The sequence below is a fragment of the Alosa alosa genome, unplaced genomic scaffold, assembly GCF_017589495.1.
Source record: "Alosa alosa isolate M-15738 ecotype Scorff River unplaced genomic scaffold, AALO_Geno_1.1 AALO_1.0_unplaced_25, whole genome shotgun sequence".
In the NCBI taxonomy this organism is placed as follows: Eukaryota; Metazoa; Chordata; class Actinopteri; order Clupeiformes; family Clupeidae; genus Alosa; species Alosa alosa.
In genome coordinates, this window is record NW_025962377.1 from 12,624 (window position 1) to 30,000 (window position 17,377).

Genomic DNA, 17,377 nt, shown 5'->3' on the forward strand with positions numbered 1-17,377 from the left:
CAAAACACAATTCACAAAATACGCTCACACACATACATGCTCACACACACACACACACACACACACCCCAGTTATGCTAATAAAGTACTTTGAATTTGAATGTGAATTTGACTGCCAAGACGGCACAGAATGACCAGAGTGGTGCTCAAGTGAGTGCCATTTCCCCCTTCAGTCAATGACGACTGTAGAAGTGTCCCAGAACAGGCTGTATCCTTTCTGAGAAGGCTGCATCCTTAACCAGAGTGGCCGAGAGGAAGGTTCCTCAGAAGGCTGCATCCTTCACCAGGGTGGCAGAGAGGAAGGTTCCTCAGAAGGCTGCATCCTTCACCAGGGTGGCAGAGAGGACAGGAGGGGGGAAGTGTGGGGATGCTAATGGAGTCATACCACGCTAGAGGTGCTGAGGTGATGAGCACGCACAACAAAGGAAACCCATGCATGTATGTACACTCTGCATACAAATCACTATAGCACAATTCATACACCGCACCCACCCCCCCACACACACACAGAGTTAAATTCAAATGAAGGGAATTACACTGAAGGGAATTACACTGAATGGAATGGAAGAGGAAAGAGACAGCAACGACAAAAACAAGAGAGAAAAAAAAAGAGAAAGGAAGAGAGATGGAATAGAGAGGGAGAGAGATGGAGAGGAGAGATGGAGAAAGAGAGAGAAAAAGAGATAGAGATGGGAGAAGGAGAGGAGAGATGGGGAGATAGAGATAGAGAAAAGGAAGAGAGAGAGATGGAATGGGAAATCATTAGGCGCCAGGGGCTGAGACTAACTCAAATAGCCAACATGCACATAACCCCATTACATGTCCCTCCCAGTAATACAGGCCCCAAGACACCCTCCTCTGACACCAAAAAAAATGAGAGATGTGATAGTTCAGCAGAACAGGACTACATCATGTTCAAAAGGAAACCCGGCTCTCAACACAACAACTCAAGACCAAATCATCCACCCTGACAGGAACATGGTGCAACAACTTTGCTTTCGGCAGTAAGGCAGCTGGAGGAGGCCCAACCAAAGAGTTCGCGACAGGGAGGTGAGGTCTCTGAAGGAAGAGCTGTTGAGGATGGCCACTGACACAGAGAGAGAATCAGGGATCATACCCGGAAAGCAGGAACAGTGAGCCATCAGTCAAAAAATCCCCATCTTGTCTGAGAAAGTGCCACAATCTCTGTCAATGTGCCTGTAGCTCCAGCTTCACCTCATGACCAACCTCCCAAACCCCCAGCAACGCACCTGCCAAAGCAGACCACCCTCCTCTTCAGCAAACATCAGTCAGGGGACAACAAGGGACAAAGTCTCAAAGCAAGGAAAAGGATGACATCATCATCCTGTCTGCGACTCTAATGGGAATCATTTGAACCCCAGGCGACTTTTCCCTAGAAGACAAGTCAAGAAGTTTTGGTGTCCAGCGACACACACAGCTAAGGACATAATACAAAAGGCTTACTCAATAATCCATCTCACATAATTATCCATACAGGGACTAATGACATTAAAGACAGGAGAACTGATGTGGCAGAAGCCTTAATCAGCACCATCAAATTGCCACACAAAACATCAGATGCAAAGGTAATCATCTCATCTATATACTTCCCACTGCCGGGATATTCCTGTAAGTGTCACTGAAAGAATCAGCAGCAAAGTTATTGTCCTTCTGTACTGATATACCCAAGCGTAAAGGTTGCACACCATACAGACATTACCATTAGACATTTTATGACAATGTCCACATACATAAGGAGGGCATGAAAATATTTTGCAAAAAACTCAAAGACACAGCATTAAATAGGTGAGAATACCATGCTCTGAAAGCAGCAGGCCAAACATCATCAAAGACAGCCAAAAACCAGTTGAGGCGATAGGCCTACCTATGCAGCGGCCGTCTTAACAAAGGTACTTGTAGAGATCTCACTCAGATAACAACAATGCTTCAACTTATATATGATAGTCTCTTGCATTAGTGGGAAAAAAAAAAAAAAAAAAAAAAAACTTTGTATGAATATTCATTTTGTAAATGTGAAAAGACATAGGACTTTGTGTATGTGTAAGTGTGTATGTGTAAGTGTGTGTGTGTGTGTGTGTGTGTGTGTGTGTGTGTGTGTGTGTGTGTGTGTGTGTGTGTGCACAATTACTTTTTATTCTTTTAAATTTCTTTTCTTTAATAACCTGCAGTTTTGTTTTGTTTTTCCTTTCTTTCTTTTTTTTATTATATGTGGAAGGGGTATGAGGAGTATTATATATATGTGGAGGGGTATGAGAGTATTATATATGTGGAGGGAGGTATGAAAGTATTATATATGTGGAGGGGTATGAAGTATTATATATGTGGAGGGTATGAGGAAGTATTATATATGTGGAGGAGAGGTATAAATTATTATATATGTGGAGGGAGGTATATGAAAGTATTATATATGTGGAGGGGGGTATGAGGATTATTATATATGGGGAGGGTATGAGAGTATTATATGTGGGTTTAAGTGTGTAGACTACGGCTCAGACATACAGTATTCTTATGTTTGCCTATAGACATAATCATTACCTATCTGCACAGAAATATCAATATGCATGGTTGGAGTGTGGGGGAGGGATGGGGGGGGGGTATGGAGTGTCTTGAGTGTGTAAATATGTGTATAGAAACTTAAAAATGTCTACTTGATGTCAGTCTATCTAATTGTATACTATATTTCTGTATTATGCATAACATTCATAATCAACATTGCATACCTGTTTGTTTGAGTGTGTGTGTGTGTGTGTATCTGTGTGTCTGTGTTTCTGTGCATGTGTGTGCAAGTGGGTGTGTATGTATGTTAGAATATGTCTGCGTCTGTCTTGTGTGAACTTAAACATGTATGTATTTGTCTGTGTCTCTGTGTTGAGTGTTCACAAGTCTGTTTGTCTTTAGATATAATTTACCTACCTATAGGATATTTTCTCTCTGTAGGTTTAGTCATTTATCTGGTAAAAATAATACTTTTACCAGTGTCTCAATTGGATCATTATTGCACTTGAGTATACAAACATTCTTATTTCTGGCAAACTACACCATTATAATGACATTTTTTAAAATCATTTGTTATAATGTTCAAGGAATGCACTCTTCTTTAGGAGAGAAAATCAGAGATGGCGATTTTGTAAATGCTAAAATAATTCAGATATATTCATGTAGCACTGGAAACGTGGAGTAAAATGGACAGGGGAAATTATTCATTACCTTCCTACAGAGATATAAATGTCCCTTCTATTAAACATCCCAATATAAAATGCGGCAGGAACTCAGGGGGAATTGTTGTTTGGTTTAAAGAAGCCATTAATAAATACATATATGTAGTAAGAAAAGGATCATCACACATATGGTTGAAACTATCAAAAGAACTCACAAACTCAACACAGGACACTTATTTATGTGCCATATACATTCATCCTCTTGAATCTCCATATTACAGTGAAAACATATTTGAAACGTTAAAATCTGACATCATTGAACTCCAGTCATTTGGGAAGATTCTAATTATGGGCGACCTTAATGCAAGAGTAGGAACCGATTTAGATTACATTGACATATCTGGATATAAACATGTTTCTTCACTAGAACAAAACATCAATATAAGTAGTCACAGGAACAATTTTGATAACATCATCAATAGACATGGCAAGGAGGTGTTACAACTTTGCAAATCTCTTGGTCTGTTTATTGTTAATGGCAGAACAAGGGGGACTCTGGGTAAATTCACTTATTGCTCACCCTGGGCAGCAGTGTGGTGGATTATGCTATAACAGATTTAGATCACAACCAAATAAATTATTTCACAGTAATGCCACAGTTGCCTCTGTCAGATCACTGCCACATTATAACTAGCTTAAAGAAAAATTCCAGTATAGAACATCAAAACCTATGAGTACACTACACCCACTTCCAGTTCAATACAAATGGGCGATGACAGACTAGAGCAATACACATCCCAGTCAAATTGCATCGAGGTCGAAAACATGATCTACTCCTTCCTGTTCACCAAATTTAAAAGTCTGAAGATAACATCAATGTAGCCACCAAAACATTAACAACAATATTTTCCACAATAGCCAAAAATCTTTAAAAAAGACAAGAAATAGTTAATAGCAAGAAAAACAAAAAAAAAGAAATGGTTTGACAAAGACTGTCTATTACTAAGAAAAAAGAATTACGATCTTATTCAAACCAAAAAACACAGAGAACCAGCAAATCAGGAACTTCAAATAAAATATCATAACACCCTACAAAATACAAAATCACTTCTAAAACGCAAAAAAGCCAATCACATACATAACCAGTTAGTAGAAATTGATGATGCGTTAGATCAAAACACTTTTTGGGACCTGTGGAAAAACCTTAACAACCCCAAAAAAGAAAATTGTATCCCAATAGCAAATGGAAAAACATGGGTTGACCATTTTGAAAATTTATACAAAAGAGATTAACTAAACCTGGCACAACAAAAACTAACAAACCATTTAAAAACACTTGAAAAAACACAAAAAGATAAATTAAATGAATTAGACTCAGCTATAACATTATCTGAATTGAACACTAAAATAAAAAAACTGAAAAATAGAAAATCATACGGCACTGATGGAATTTATAATGAAATGTTGAAACATAGCACCCCCAAAATTAAACAAGTAATCCTGAAACTATTTAATTTAATATTATCCTCAGGCCACTTTCCTGACCAATGGAAAATTAGTCAGATCACCCCCATATACAAAAATGGTGACAAATTTAACCCAAACAATTATAGAGGCATATCACAAGGCAGCAATTTAGGTAAATTATTCTGTAGTATAATCAATAACCGAATTTCAAACTTAATAAAAAAAAACAATATATTAAGCCCCTCTCAAATTGGTTTCATACAAAAAAATAGAACAACAGATCATATTTATACTTTACAGACACTGATACAAGAAAAACGTTACAAAGGTCAAAAAACGGAAAAATATATGGATGCTTTGTGGATTTCAGCAAAAGCCTTTGACTCCGTTTGGCATGAAGGTCTCTTGCTAAAACTACTTGATTGTGAAATTGGTGGTAAAACATATAACATCATTAAAGACATGTATGAAAACATCAAATGTTGTGTAAAAATAAATAACAAACAAACTGATTACTTTCCTCAAACAAAAGGAGGAGGCAGGGCTGTTGCCTGAGTCCTACATTATTTAACATTTATATCAATGAATTAGCTAATAAAATTCAAAATTCATCCTCGCCTGGTCTTAATCTTTTGGGAAAAGAAATCAAATGCCTGCTTTACGCAGATGATCTTCTCCTGCTATCGTCAACGCACAGGGACTACAAGAGAGCTTTTCTTTTGAACTAATATAGCATAACTTGGGCCCTTCCAATCAATATGGAAAAACAAAAATAATGACTTTCCAAAAAAACATTCAGAACATAAATAAATATAATTTTACCATTGGCGGAGGAAAACAACTAGAACAAGTAAGAAAATACAACTACTTAGGACTGACCATTTCTTCATCAGGGCAATTTGATAACGCATAATCAAAGACCTATCCGAAAAAAGCACATAAAAACATACTACATGTTAAGAAAATCTCTATTTCAATATAATCCTTCCATCAAATTATGGAAAAGATATTTGATTCCTTAGTAAAGCCAATATTACTATATCGGGAGCGAAATTTGGGGTATAAAATATAAAGACAATTTCGAAACATGGGACAAAAGCCAAACCGAATTATTACATTTGGAATTCTGTAAAAATATTCTAGGTTTAAACAGATGTGCACCTAATCTAGGCTGCAGAGCTGAGCTTGGAAGATTTCCCCTCCTTGTAGACATACAAAAAACAGCAACCAAATTCTGGCATCATCTTCAGACTAGCAATTCAGAGCAATATCACCACACTGCTGCCCAGCTGAGGAGTGAACACCCAGAGAGTGACCCCTTAAACTTCATAATACAAAAACACAACCTGAAAAACTGCAGCTCAAGTATTGTTTCAGTAGCAAAAGAAGTAGAGAACACAGCAAAACAAAACTACATTAACACATGGAAATGCAAAATCGAACAAGTAAATAAGCTACACTGCTCCAGAACTATTCGAATTGATTACAAATTGGCACCATATTTAAATGAAATTAAAAACCATCGTCATAGAAAACTCCTGTCAAAGTATCGACTGAGTGATCATTCCCTTGCAATAGAAAAGGGTAGACACCGCCAAACCTGGATAGCTCGTGAAGATCGAATATGTAAATTCTGTAATACGGGAGTAGTAGAGGACGAATGCCACTTCCTCACAGAATGTCCCAATTATCAACACTTAAGAGCTATATTCTACCCACAAATTGATATCACTTATTATCGCTTTATGACTGCCACCAATGAACAAAAACTACAATTCCTCCTGGGAGAAATAGATAAATGTGCCCACTTAGCCTACCAATATTTACAGTCCTGCCACATTTTAAGAGAAAACTTCACATAGAAAAAGTGCATACAGTATATAGTTTTTGTTAAATAGTTTTATATAGACTATTGTATAAGTTTCCTTTAAATTTAGATTTAAGAATGCATGTTTAAGTTTTCTTTAAACATGGATTTAGTTACTATTTTTTTTTAAATATAAGTTTTCTTTCTTTTAGTTTAGATAAGTTTCCTTTCTTTGACCCCCCTTAAAACAAATATTGTATATGTTTGTATTGTCATGTTACTGCTTTGGCAACACTATTTTCTGAGTCATGCCAATAAAGCACATTTGAATTTGAATTTGAGAGAGAGAGAGAGAGAGAAGGAGAGAGAGAGATGGAGATAGAGAGAGGAGAGAGAGAAGGAGAGAGAGGAGAGAGAGAGAGAGAGAGAGAGGAGGAGAGAGAGAGATGGAGAGAGGAGAGAGAGAGAAGGAGAGAGAGAAAGAGATAGAGAGAAAAGGAGAGAGAGAGATGGATAGAGAGGAGAGAGAGAGAGAGATGGAGAGAAGGAGAGATGGAGATAGAGAGAGGAGAGAGAGAGAGATAGAGAGAAGGAGAGAGAAAGAGATGGAGGGAGGGATATGGGCAAGAAAAACTGAAAAACTCATAATGAAAACACACAGACACACACACACACACACAGAAAGCATAGAGAAACTGTATGTGAAACACACAGACACACACACACACACACAGAAAGCATAGAGAAACTGTATGCGAAATGAAAATTAGTTGAATTTATGTGTGTGTGTGTGGGTGTCAATGAATCTCCATTAATTTGATTTATGCATTCAGGCATACACCACTGCATGACTCATGTAAACAAACAGCAATTCCAATAGGCCTTAACATATGTGTTCAAAGTTCAGGAAATATTGTGATATTTCAGTCGTGAGAGAGAGCGAGTGAGAGTGAGTGAGTGAGTGAGTGAGTGAGTGAGAGAGAAAATGAAAGAGAAAGAGAATGAAAGAGGCAGGAATTGCAGACAGATCTGGGGTGATGCAAAGTAGGAATGATTCAGAGATAGATAGATAGATAGATAGATAGATAGAGAGAGAGAGAGAGAGAGAGAGGAGAGAGAGAGATAGAATGAGAGATGGAACGAGGAAGAAAAGAAGAGAATCATAGCTGCGAGAGAGAAGATGAGCCAAGACGACAGATTTGGGGAGAAGTAAAGAACAAGCGATTCAGAGAGAGCGAGAGAGAGAGAGAGAGAGAGAGCGAGAGAGAGAGAGAGAGAGAGAGAGAGAGAGAGAGAGAGAGAGAGAGAGAGAGAGAGAGAGAGATCTGGCAAAAAGCAATGCTGGCACATACCACCATAAGGCTTTCAAGCACAAGTCCCTTACCCAGAAGTGACCCCTTATTCCAAATTGCAAACAAAAATAACATAAACAGCCTAAGTCACATGACAAAATCTATACTGAAAGAAATTGACAACACAAATCAGATGCATTATACTAGATTCTGGAAGGAAGAAATAAAAACGAATGACAAACTAGATATATACAGAACCCTGAACAGAAATTACTGTATAGCCCCATACTTAAATTACATCAAAGATAGAAAGAAAAGAACAACACTGACAAAATACAGAATCAGTGACCATAGCCTACACATTGAAACTGGTAGACATAGACAAACATGGGTGCCTAGACATATGAGGAACTGTAGCTTCTGCATAAATGATGTAGAAAACGAGGAACATTTCCTTCTTAATTGCATCAGATATGCACCTATAAGGGAGATTTTTTTTGCTGAATTCAAAAAGCATATAACAGAATTTGAAAATCTATTTCCACAAAGAAAACTATATATATTATTGGGAGAAGAAACCAAACTGTTCATGCCTAGCTGCAGAGATATATATATATATATATTTTGACCTGCCATAAAACAAGAGAAAAGTTGTAACTTTCATGTATGTGGCATATTGATGAGTTTATCCCCTTTGTGTACATGTAAATACTATGTTTGATATTAGGTATTGCTATTTACCTGAAATTGATTTATGTAGCTGTATCTGCAAGTGTAGGTATATAATGTGTTTACAATAATACATTTTTTTTATTTCTATTTTTTTCCTACAGTATAGCACTATTGCTGAAGCTATTACTGTCCTTTTAATACCATTTATCCTTTCATTATTATTATTATATATTTTCTTTTACTTTCCTTTCATTATTTCATTTTATCTCCATACCAATACTTATGTAAAGTTGATTATTAACATGTTATACTTGTAGCTTTGGCAACAGTGACTTTACTCATTCATGCCAATAAAGCACCATTTGATTTGATATGATTTGAGAGAGAGAGAGAGAAAGAAAGAGAGAGAGAGGGAGAGAGAGATAGAGAGAAAGAGAGAAAGAGAGAGAGAGATAGAGAGAAAGAGAGAGAGAGATAGAGAGAAAGAGAGAGAGAGAGATAAGAGAGAAAGAAAGAAAGAGAGAGAGAGAGAGAGAGAGAGATAGAAGAAAGAGAGAGAGAGATGCTGTCTGACTTCCCAGACAACACTATGCAGCTGCTCAAAATGGAACTCCAACAGCTCAAGAAAGACCACAGAGTCCTGGCATCTGACTTCAGCATAAGTCTAGAGACACTCAAACAGGAGAACAGTGTGCTCCGTGCTCAGTTGGCAAAGTGAAGGAGGATGCTGAGAAGAGAGAGAAGAATCTCACCAGGCAAATCCAACGCCTGGCCGGATCTCTTGTCAATGCCAAAATGACAAGCACAGAGACACAGACTCTCTCTTCCAGTATTGCAGACCCCTGCCATGTCTCAGCCTCACCTTCTCTCCTCTGCACCCAGCCCAGCAACACTCTGGCACCTCCTGACCCGACTCCTGAAACATCTGCAGTCACCTACCAACAGTCAGCTCTACCCATCCCAGCTTCCCTCCCATGGGTCTGAGGAGCAAGGCCCACAAGTGGTCCTGCTGACTGACTCAAATGGAAATTCCTGGACACAAACAAGCTTTTTCCCCAGAAAGAGAGTGTTGTCTGGCAGCTGCAACACCACAGGCAGGCAATGAAGCTGCTGAGAAAGGACACACTCAACAACCCTGAATGTCTGGTGATCCCACACAGGGAACAAGCGACCTGCATAAACTCCAAAGGGACACTGCTGGGCAATGAACAGGATGGTGGAGCAGGCCAGTGGGGGAGTTCCTGACACCCGGTTGTGATCTCCACCCTACTGCCTAGGACAGACACCCCACCTCATGTCATCCATGAAATTAACATGGAGATCAGAAGAGGATGTGCCAGCCTGCCCAATGTCCATCTGGCTCTCCATCCAACCCTTGGCACCTGGGACCTCTATGATGGACTCCATCTACACAAGGAGAGGATAAAGATTTTTTTGCAAAATCTCTCAGGACCACGACCCTGGGCGTAGTCCTGCTACACCCTCTGATAGGAGCCATATACACCATCCCAGGCATCCTCCTCCCCATCACCACCCCTAGGATCATCCATCCTACCATAAGGAAAAAAACAATGGTTCAATCTGGACCCCAGACCCATTAATGGCCCACCACCCCATCAACATTGAGGCCAAACCAGGAGGCTACCTTCCCCATCCCCACCCCCTACCCACCCACAGCAGCAGAGATATGCAGCGGCACCTGCCCTTGCCCCCTCCCACCCTCAGCAACAGAACTATGCCAGGTGGCTGCCCCCCTTGCCCCCTCCCCGCCCTCAGCAACAGGAACCATGCTCGCGGTGGCTGCCCCTTGCCCCCCTCCCCACCCTCGGCAACCAGAACCATCTTGGGTGGCTGGCTGCCCCCTCTCCACCCTCAGCAACAGAACTATGCTGCGGTGGCTGCCTCTGCCTCCCTCTTCACCCTGCTGCCCGGACCCATACTGTTGCTGCCCGGCCTGCTGCCATTACAGCTCCTGTTGCAACATCTGAGCTGGGAGAGATCGGGGAGATGCTGCACACCCTATGCACCCGACTTCTGTTAAGCTAAAACCCTTTATTTTTTAAGTAACATAACTAATAATATATTAAAAAAAAAATAAAAAAAAAAAACGTAATATCTGTGTAGTAACACTGATGAATATTCCTAGTGGATGAGTAACATTTGTAACATTTTTCTTTTTATTAACTTTAACATATCATATAAGTTACATATCTTCATTTATTTAAAAAAACTTTATTATTTATTACAAAACATAATATTCTTCTTTACTATTAGCTTAAAGCTTTATGAAATTCCTATTACTACTGTAAATGTAGATAGTTGTAGTTATTTTCATGTGTCAAACTATACAAGTCCATTTTGTTTGTTTTCAAATGCGTTCATTTCATATAAGTTGTTGGAATATTCAGGGCCTTAAAGCTCTTCAACTTTTGAGTTGAAGAGTGGAAGCTTCTAATTCATAAACTCTATCAAAAATGTTGATATAATTATATTGACAGAAACATGGTGTAAAAACGATACATTCACTCACTGTCCCCAGGATATAATGAAGTCATGGTGCCCACCGATGGTTTAAAAAAAAAATAGGAATATGGGCAGAACTCGGGAGGTATCTTGGTGTGGTATAAAGAAAATCTTTGCCATCAGATATTACCAATAAACAGTGTATATCACATTTGGTTAAGATTAGATCAAACACTAGGCATAACTGATAAGAGCATATACCTCTGTGCTATCTATATACCCCAGTAGACTCCCCATATTTTGAAGAAGGACATTTTTGAAACCCTTCATTCAGAAATTGCCTATTTTCAGGCCCAGGAAACATAATTCTAATTGGAGATCTAAATGGACGAACAGGAACTGAACCTGATATTGTTGACCCACAGGGGGAAACAACCATGTATTTGGCCAGTTTCCCTGTTTACCACACCAACCATCCCCCACCGGACAACCTTGACTCTGAAATAAACCAAAAGTGGCAGGAGATCCACGAAAGAACAACAACGAGAAAAGAAATTGAACCTTGTAATCTATGTGATTCACATCCCACTTACAGATGGGCCCCAGACAGTAGAACAAAGTTCATTATGGCCTTGAACTCACCTGATCTGATAAATGACATATCAACATATGATCAAAACAAATATAACCTTGCAAGTAATGGTGTAAACAAGGCCCGTAAACGATATCAACATGATATTTCATAAAGCAGCTATCAAAGCTGACCTCATAAGGCAAAAACGGGAAGCCTTTAAAAAGAAAAAAATCTGACAAATGGTATGATCAAGAATGCAAGACCATCAGAAGAAAGACCACAAGAAAAATAGCAAATGAAAACATCGTCAACCAAACAACGCATGACCTTACGTATTCATTACAATGAAATTCTAAACAAATATAAACATACAATTCGAACAAAAAACAAAACTACAGTAAAAAGCAACTTGAAGATATTGAGAAAGCCATTATCGAAAATCAATTCTGGGATATGTGGAGTTAATTTCAACACAAAAGAGCGAGAAGCATTACCCATCCAAAATGGCAACATCTGGAAAGCACATTTTTTGAAGATTTATACAAAACATACCAATTAATGACCTCAATTCAGATCAACATTTAATAAAAAGAAAAAACTCCAATCATTAGAAGAAAAAAAATTAAAAAACAACCAAAACCCCTTGACTTTTCCAATTACTTGGGAAGAATTAACCACCAGACAAATGCTCTACTGACCAAGGAAAGCTTGTGGTCCAGATAGCATTAAAAAATGAAATGCTTAAATGCAGCACCCCAGAGATGCAGGGTGCAGTACAAAAATTGTTCAACATCATACTCACGGTCAGGACATTTTTCCTGACATGTGTGATTATAAGGGCTGATTCCCATCCACAAAAAAGGGGACAAATCAAACCCTCTAATTATCGTGGCATATGTTGTAAAGCAGTTGCCTGGAAAGTTGTTTCTGCAGTATCTTAAACAAAGAGAATAGCAGATTTTCTTGATACACATTCCATTCTAAGCAAAAAATCCAAATTATTTCCTTCCAAAACACCGTACCACGATCATGTTTATCATCACACCTTAATTAATAAAACATGTTCACCAAACAAAAATGGCAAGATATTTGCTTGTTTCATTGATTTTAAAAAGGCGTTTGATTCTATTTGGCATGAAGGGCTCTATTTTAGACTACTAAATTGTGGATAGGGGTAAAGTGTATGACCTAATTAAAACCATGTATTTAAATAACAGATGTGCTGTTGTTAAAATTGAAAAAAATAGCCCAATACTTCACCCAAGGGAGGAGGTGTCCGACAGGGCTGTAATTTAAGTCCGACGTTATTTAATATATATATAAGCGAACTTTGCTATCCAGTTAGAGCAATGTCGATCCTGGCCTCTCCTAGATAGAGAGAGGTGAAGTCTCTATTTTTGCTGATGACTTGGTTCTACTGTCTGCTACTAAAAGGTCTACAACTACAGTTAGACATAGTAGAAAAGTACTGTAAAGACCTGGGCCCTAGAGATAAACCTAGACAAAACAAAATGTAATGATTTTCCAAAACGCCATACAAATGCCAGAAAACAAACACCAATTTAAAATAAACAATTCTATCATCCCCACACCATGAGTTATAACCTACCTAGGTATAACAATGACAGCATCAGGCAGTTTTTAATATGGCAGTGAATGCACTAAAGGGAAAAGCTCGAAGAGCCCTAAATGCAATTAAAAGAAAATTTTTATAGTCTCCAAATTCCAATTAAAAATCTGGCTTAAAATATTTGATAGTGTCATCCAGCCCATTGAGCTGTATGGTAGTGAAGTATGGGGTCCACTCAGTCATCATAGCTATACTCACTGGGACAAACACACAATAGAATCCCTACATGCTGAGTTCTGCAGACACATTCTACAAGTACAGAAAAACACCAACAAATGCATGTAGAGCTGAATTAGGTAGATACCCACTAATCATTAACATCAACAAAAGAGCACTCAATTTTCTGAATCACCTTAAATCCAGCCCACAAGACACCCTTCATTCTAAAGCCCTCCAAACCCAAGAGCTGAACCAGAAAAAAAGTCCCCTACACCAGTTGTTGCAGAGACTAACTGCCTTACCACACACCCCCTCTGATCAGTCTCACAACAACTTTGTTTTCCAAAACAAACCAAATTATGAAACAATGTAAAAGTAGCCTATTTGGAATATTGGAAAGAAGAAACTAAAAATCAAAGTAGATTACAATGCTATCTGTCCCTAAACCGAGAATATAAAATAGCAGAATATCTTTAATACTGTCAGAGATAGAAAACAGAGACTGACCCTAACCAAATACAGGCTAAGTGACCACAAATTGGAAATCAAAAGGGAAGACTCAGAAAATCATGGCAACCAAAAAAGAACACAGAATATGTGGTTACTGCATGACAGGTGAGGTCGAGACAGAGATGCACTTCCTCCTACAATGTACATCCTTCAATCAAACAAAACCTTTTCTTCAACAAATTTAACTCAGAAATTCTAATTTTAATGAACTTTAATGACATATCAAAATAAAAGATATTATTAGGAGAAGGAGATAAAAAAGCATATCTTGCTGCCCAATATGTCAACATGCCACAATCTGAGGGACAATGAGTGACCTATATCACCAAATAAATACACACACACACACAAACACATGCAGACAGGTGGATCATCACACAGCTTGACACACACACACACACACACACACACACAACACACACATACACAAACACACACACTGCATCATACACTACATTTTTACTTTATTTTACCTATTTATTTTATTCCTATGTAAATCTACTGGACATGTATGTGTTCAGATTTATTAATATAACTTCTTTGGCAATATAAGTGAAACTTGTCATGCCAATAAAAGCATTCTTGAATTGAATTGAGAGAGAGAGAGAGAGAGAGAGAGAGAGGGAAGAAAAAAGAAAGAGAGAGAGAAAAAGAAGTGGATTGAGAGAAATAGAGAAAGAGGTATTTAGAGAGAGAAGGAATGAGAGAGTGAAGGAGGGAGAAATGCCTTGTGGGAAATACCTTGTGATGGCAGGAAAGAAAAATAGAGACATTTGCACAGATGACAGAAAGTAGAACGATCGAAAGGTGTGTGTGTGTGTGTGTGTGTGTGTGTGTATTCATCAAGAAAGAGAGTGTGTGTGCATAATTACATTTTTTTTAACCTGTGTGAGTGTGCAGTTGCCATATGCGGTTTGAACAGTGTGTGTGTGTGTGTGTGTGTGTGTGTGTGTACACACACCTGGGGACTACTAAGGAGTAGCTTCAAAGAAGCAGCTTGTCTAGGTTGTGCTATACACCAAATGCACATCTCTCCCCATGGAAAATCAGGTGACAAACTCCTCTACCAGGCTGAGTTATTAGTCAGGTGTGTGTGTGTGTGTGTGTGTGTGCTCATCTGGGATGACATTTCCTTTCTAAAGCAATTCTCTACAGCGCATACATTTCTATTTGGTACAAATGTGGTACAAATGTGTGTGTGTGTATGCACGTGTATGTGTGTGTGTTGTGTGTGTGTGTATGTGTGTATGTGCGTATGTGTGCATGTGCATGTGCGTATGTGTGTGCGTGTGTGTATATATGTTAGTATGCGTGTGTGTATGTATGTGCTGGCCGGTTTGAGGTAGCAGTCATATTGCAGTGTGTGTGTGTGTGTGTGTGTGTGTGTGTGTGTATCTGTGCGTGCACACAGAGTTTCCTCACCTTGACGGACAATATGTGCATGCCAGCCTTGACCAACTCGTCGGCCGGTTTGAGGTAGCAGTCATATTGCAGTGTGTGTGTGTGTGTGTGCACAGAGTTTTCTCACCTTGATGCACAGTATGTGCGTGCCGGCCTTGGCCAGCTCGTCGGCCGGTTTGAGGTAGCATTCATATTGCAGTGTGTGTGTGTGTGTGTGTGCGCGTGCACACAGAGTTTCCTCACCTTGATGCACGGTAATAATGGGTGCCCGTTATGACCAACTTTCGTCGGCCCGGTTTGAGGTAGCAGTCATATTGCAGTGTGTGTGTGTGTGCACACAGAGTTTCCTCACCTTGATGCACAAGTATGCGTGCCCGAGTATGGCCAGCCTCGTCGACGGTTTGGTAGCAGTCATATTGCAGTGTGTGTGTGTGTGTGTGTGTGCACACAGAGTTTCCTCACCTTGATGCACAGTATGTGCGTGCCGGCCTTGACCAACTCGTCGGCCGGTTTGAGGTAGCAGTCATATTGCAGTGTTGTGTGTGTGTGCACACAGAGTTTCCTCACCTTGATGCACAGTATGTGCGTGCCGGCCTTGGCCAGCTCGTCGGCCAGTTTGAGGTAGCAGTCATATTGCAGTGTGTGTGTGTGTGTTATTAGAGTTTCACCTCCTGTGATGCACAGTATGCGTGCGGCCCTTAACCCTTCGTCGACCAGGTTGAGTAGTACTCCAGCGTGTACTTCTGCCTCATGGGGTCGGCCACGTCGCCCGTGTAGGAGATGGCCGCCTCGACCACACCGCCCGCTGCGCCGGCCGCCTCCATGCCCAGCAGCATGTTGGGGAGGTAGTAGTTGAGTGGATTTCGAACACGAGAAAATGTCCATGCCGTTCTCAGCAGCCTCCAGCAGAACCTGGGAGCGAAAGAAGGAGAAAAAAAAAGAGGCGGAGAGATGAGCTGAGTCAAGTGTGTGTGTGTGTGTGTGTGTATTGCCAATGTGTGTGTGAAAGAGTGTGAAGTGTGTGTGTGTGTGTGTGTGTGAGTGTGAGTGTGAGTGTAGTATGAGTGTGAGTGTGAGTGTGAAGTGGTGAGTGTAGTGTGAGAATGTGAGTGTGAGTGTGAGTGTGTGTGTGTGTGTGTGTGTGTGAGTGTGAGTGTGAGTGTGTGTGTGTGTGTGTGTGTTGTATGCGCATACTGTTTTCACTAGTGGCGGTCCCATGGTGCTGAGCGAAACTCTAAACCTGGACAGTGATCTGTAGCTGGTATGCATCTTTATGCAGTGTGTCCGTGTGTGTGTGTGTGTCAATGTGTGTGCTTGTGTGCGTGTGTTTGTGTTACTGACTTGTAGATGGCATTGTCAGGGTAGTTAGTGTATCCCATGCGTGTGTGTGTGTGTGTGTGTGTGTGTGTGTGTTTGTGTTACTGAATTGTAGATGGCATTGTCGGGTTAGTTAATGTATCCCATGCGTGTGTGTGTGTGTGTGCGTGTGTGTGTGAGAGTGTGTGTGACTGACTTGTAGACGGCGTTGTCGGGGTAGTTGGCGTAGCCCATGCTTGTGTGTGTGTGTGTGTGTGTGTGTGTGTGTGTGTGACTGACTTGTAGACGGCGTTGTCGGGGTAGTTGGTGTAGCCCATGCTTGTGTGTGTGTGTGTGTGTGTGACTGATATGTAGACGGCGTTGTCGGGGTAGTTGGTGTAGCCCATGCTTGTGTGTGTGTGTGTGTGTGTGACTGACTTAGGCGGGCGTTATCGGGAATAGTTAATAGGCAACCCATCTTTGTGTGTGTGTGTGTGACTGACTTGTAGACGGCGTTGTCGGGGTAGTTGGTGTAGCCCATGCTTGTGTGTGTGTGTGTGTGTGTGTGTGTGTGTGTGACTGACTTGTAAACTGGCGTTATGGGGGTAGTGAATTGTAGCCATGCTTGTGTGTGTGTGACTGACTGTAAGCCAAGCGTTATCGGGTAGATTGGTGTAGCCATGCTTGTATTGTGTGTGTGACTGACTTGTAGACGGCGTTGTCGGGGTAGTTGGTGTAGCCCATGCTTGTGTGTGTGTGTGACTGACTTGTAGGCAGCGTTGACCGGGTAGCGCTGGTGTAGCCATGCTTGTGTGTGTGTGTGTGACTGACTTGTAGACGGCGTTGTCGGGGTAGTTGGTGTAGCCCATGCTTGTGTGTGTGTGTGACTGACTTGTAGACGGCGTTGTCGGGGTAGTTGGTGTAGCCC

The 17,377-nt window shown here is 40.3% G+C and overlaps 1 protein-coding gene across 1 annotated transcript in view; it reads right to left on the bottom strand.

Moving 5' to 3' along the window:
• The window catches only part of LOC125290224 (pyruvate carboxylase, mitochondrial-like), a gene marked incomplete at both ends in the record, with an annotated part of 36,258 nt that overhangs the window by 11,546 nt on the left and 7,335 nt on the right, over positions 1–17,377 (bottom strand). Inside the window, 2 exons of the mRNA XM_048237136.1 lie at positions 15,721–15,778; positions 15,880–16,065. Of these exons, the coding sequence (XP_048093093.1) occupies positions 15,721–15,778; positions 15,880–16,065 (244 nt within the window). The remainder of the gene's footprint in view (positions 1–15,720; positions 15,779–15,879; positions 16,066–17,377) is intronic.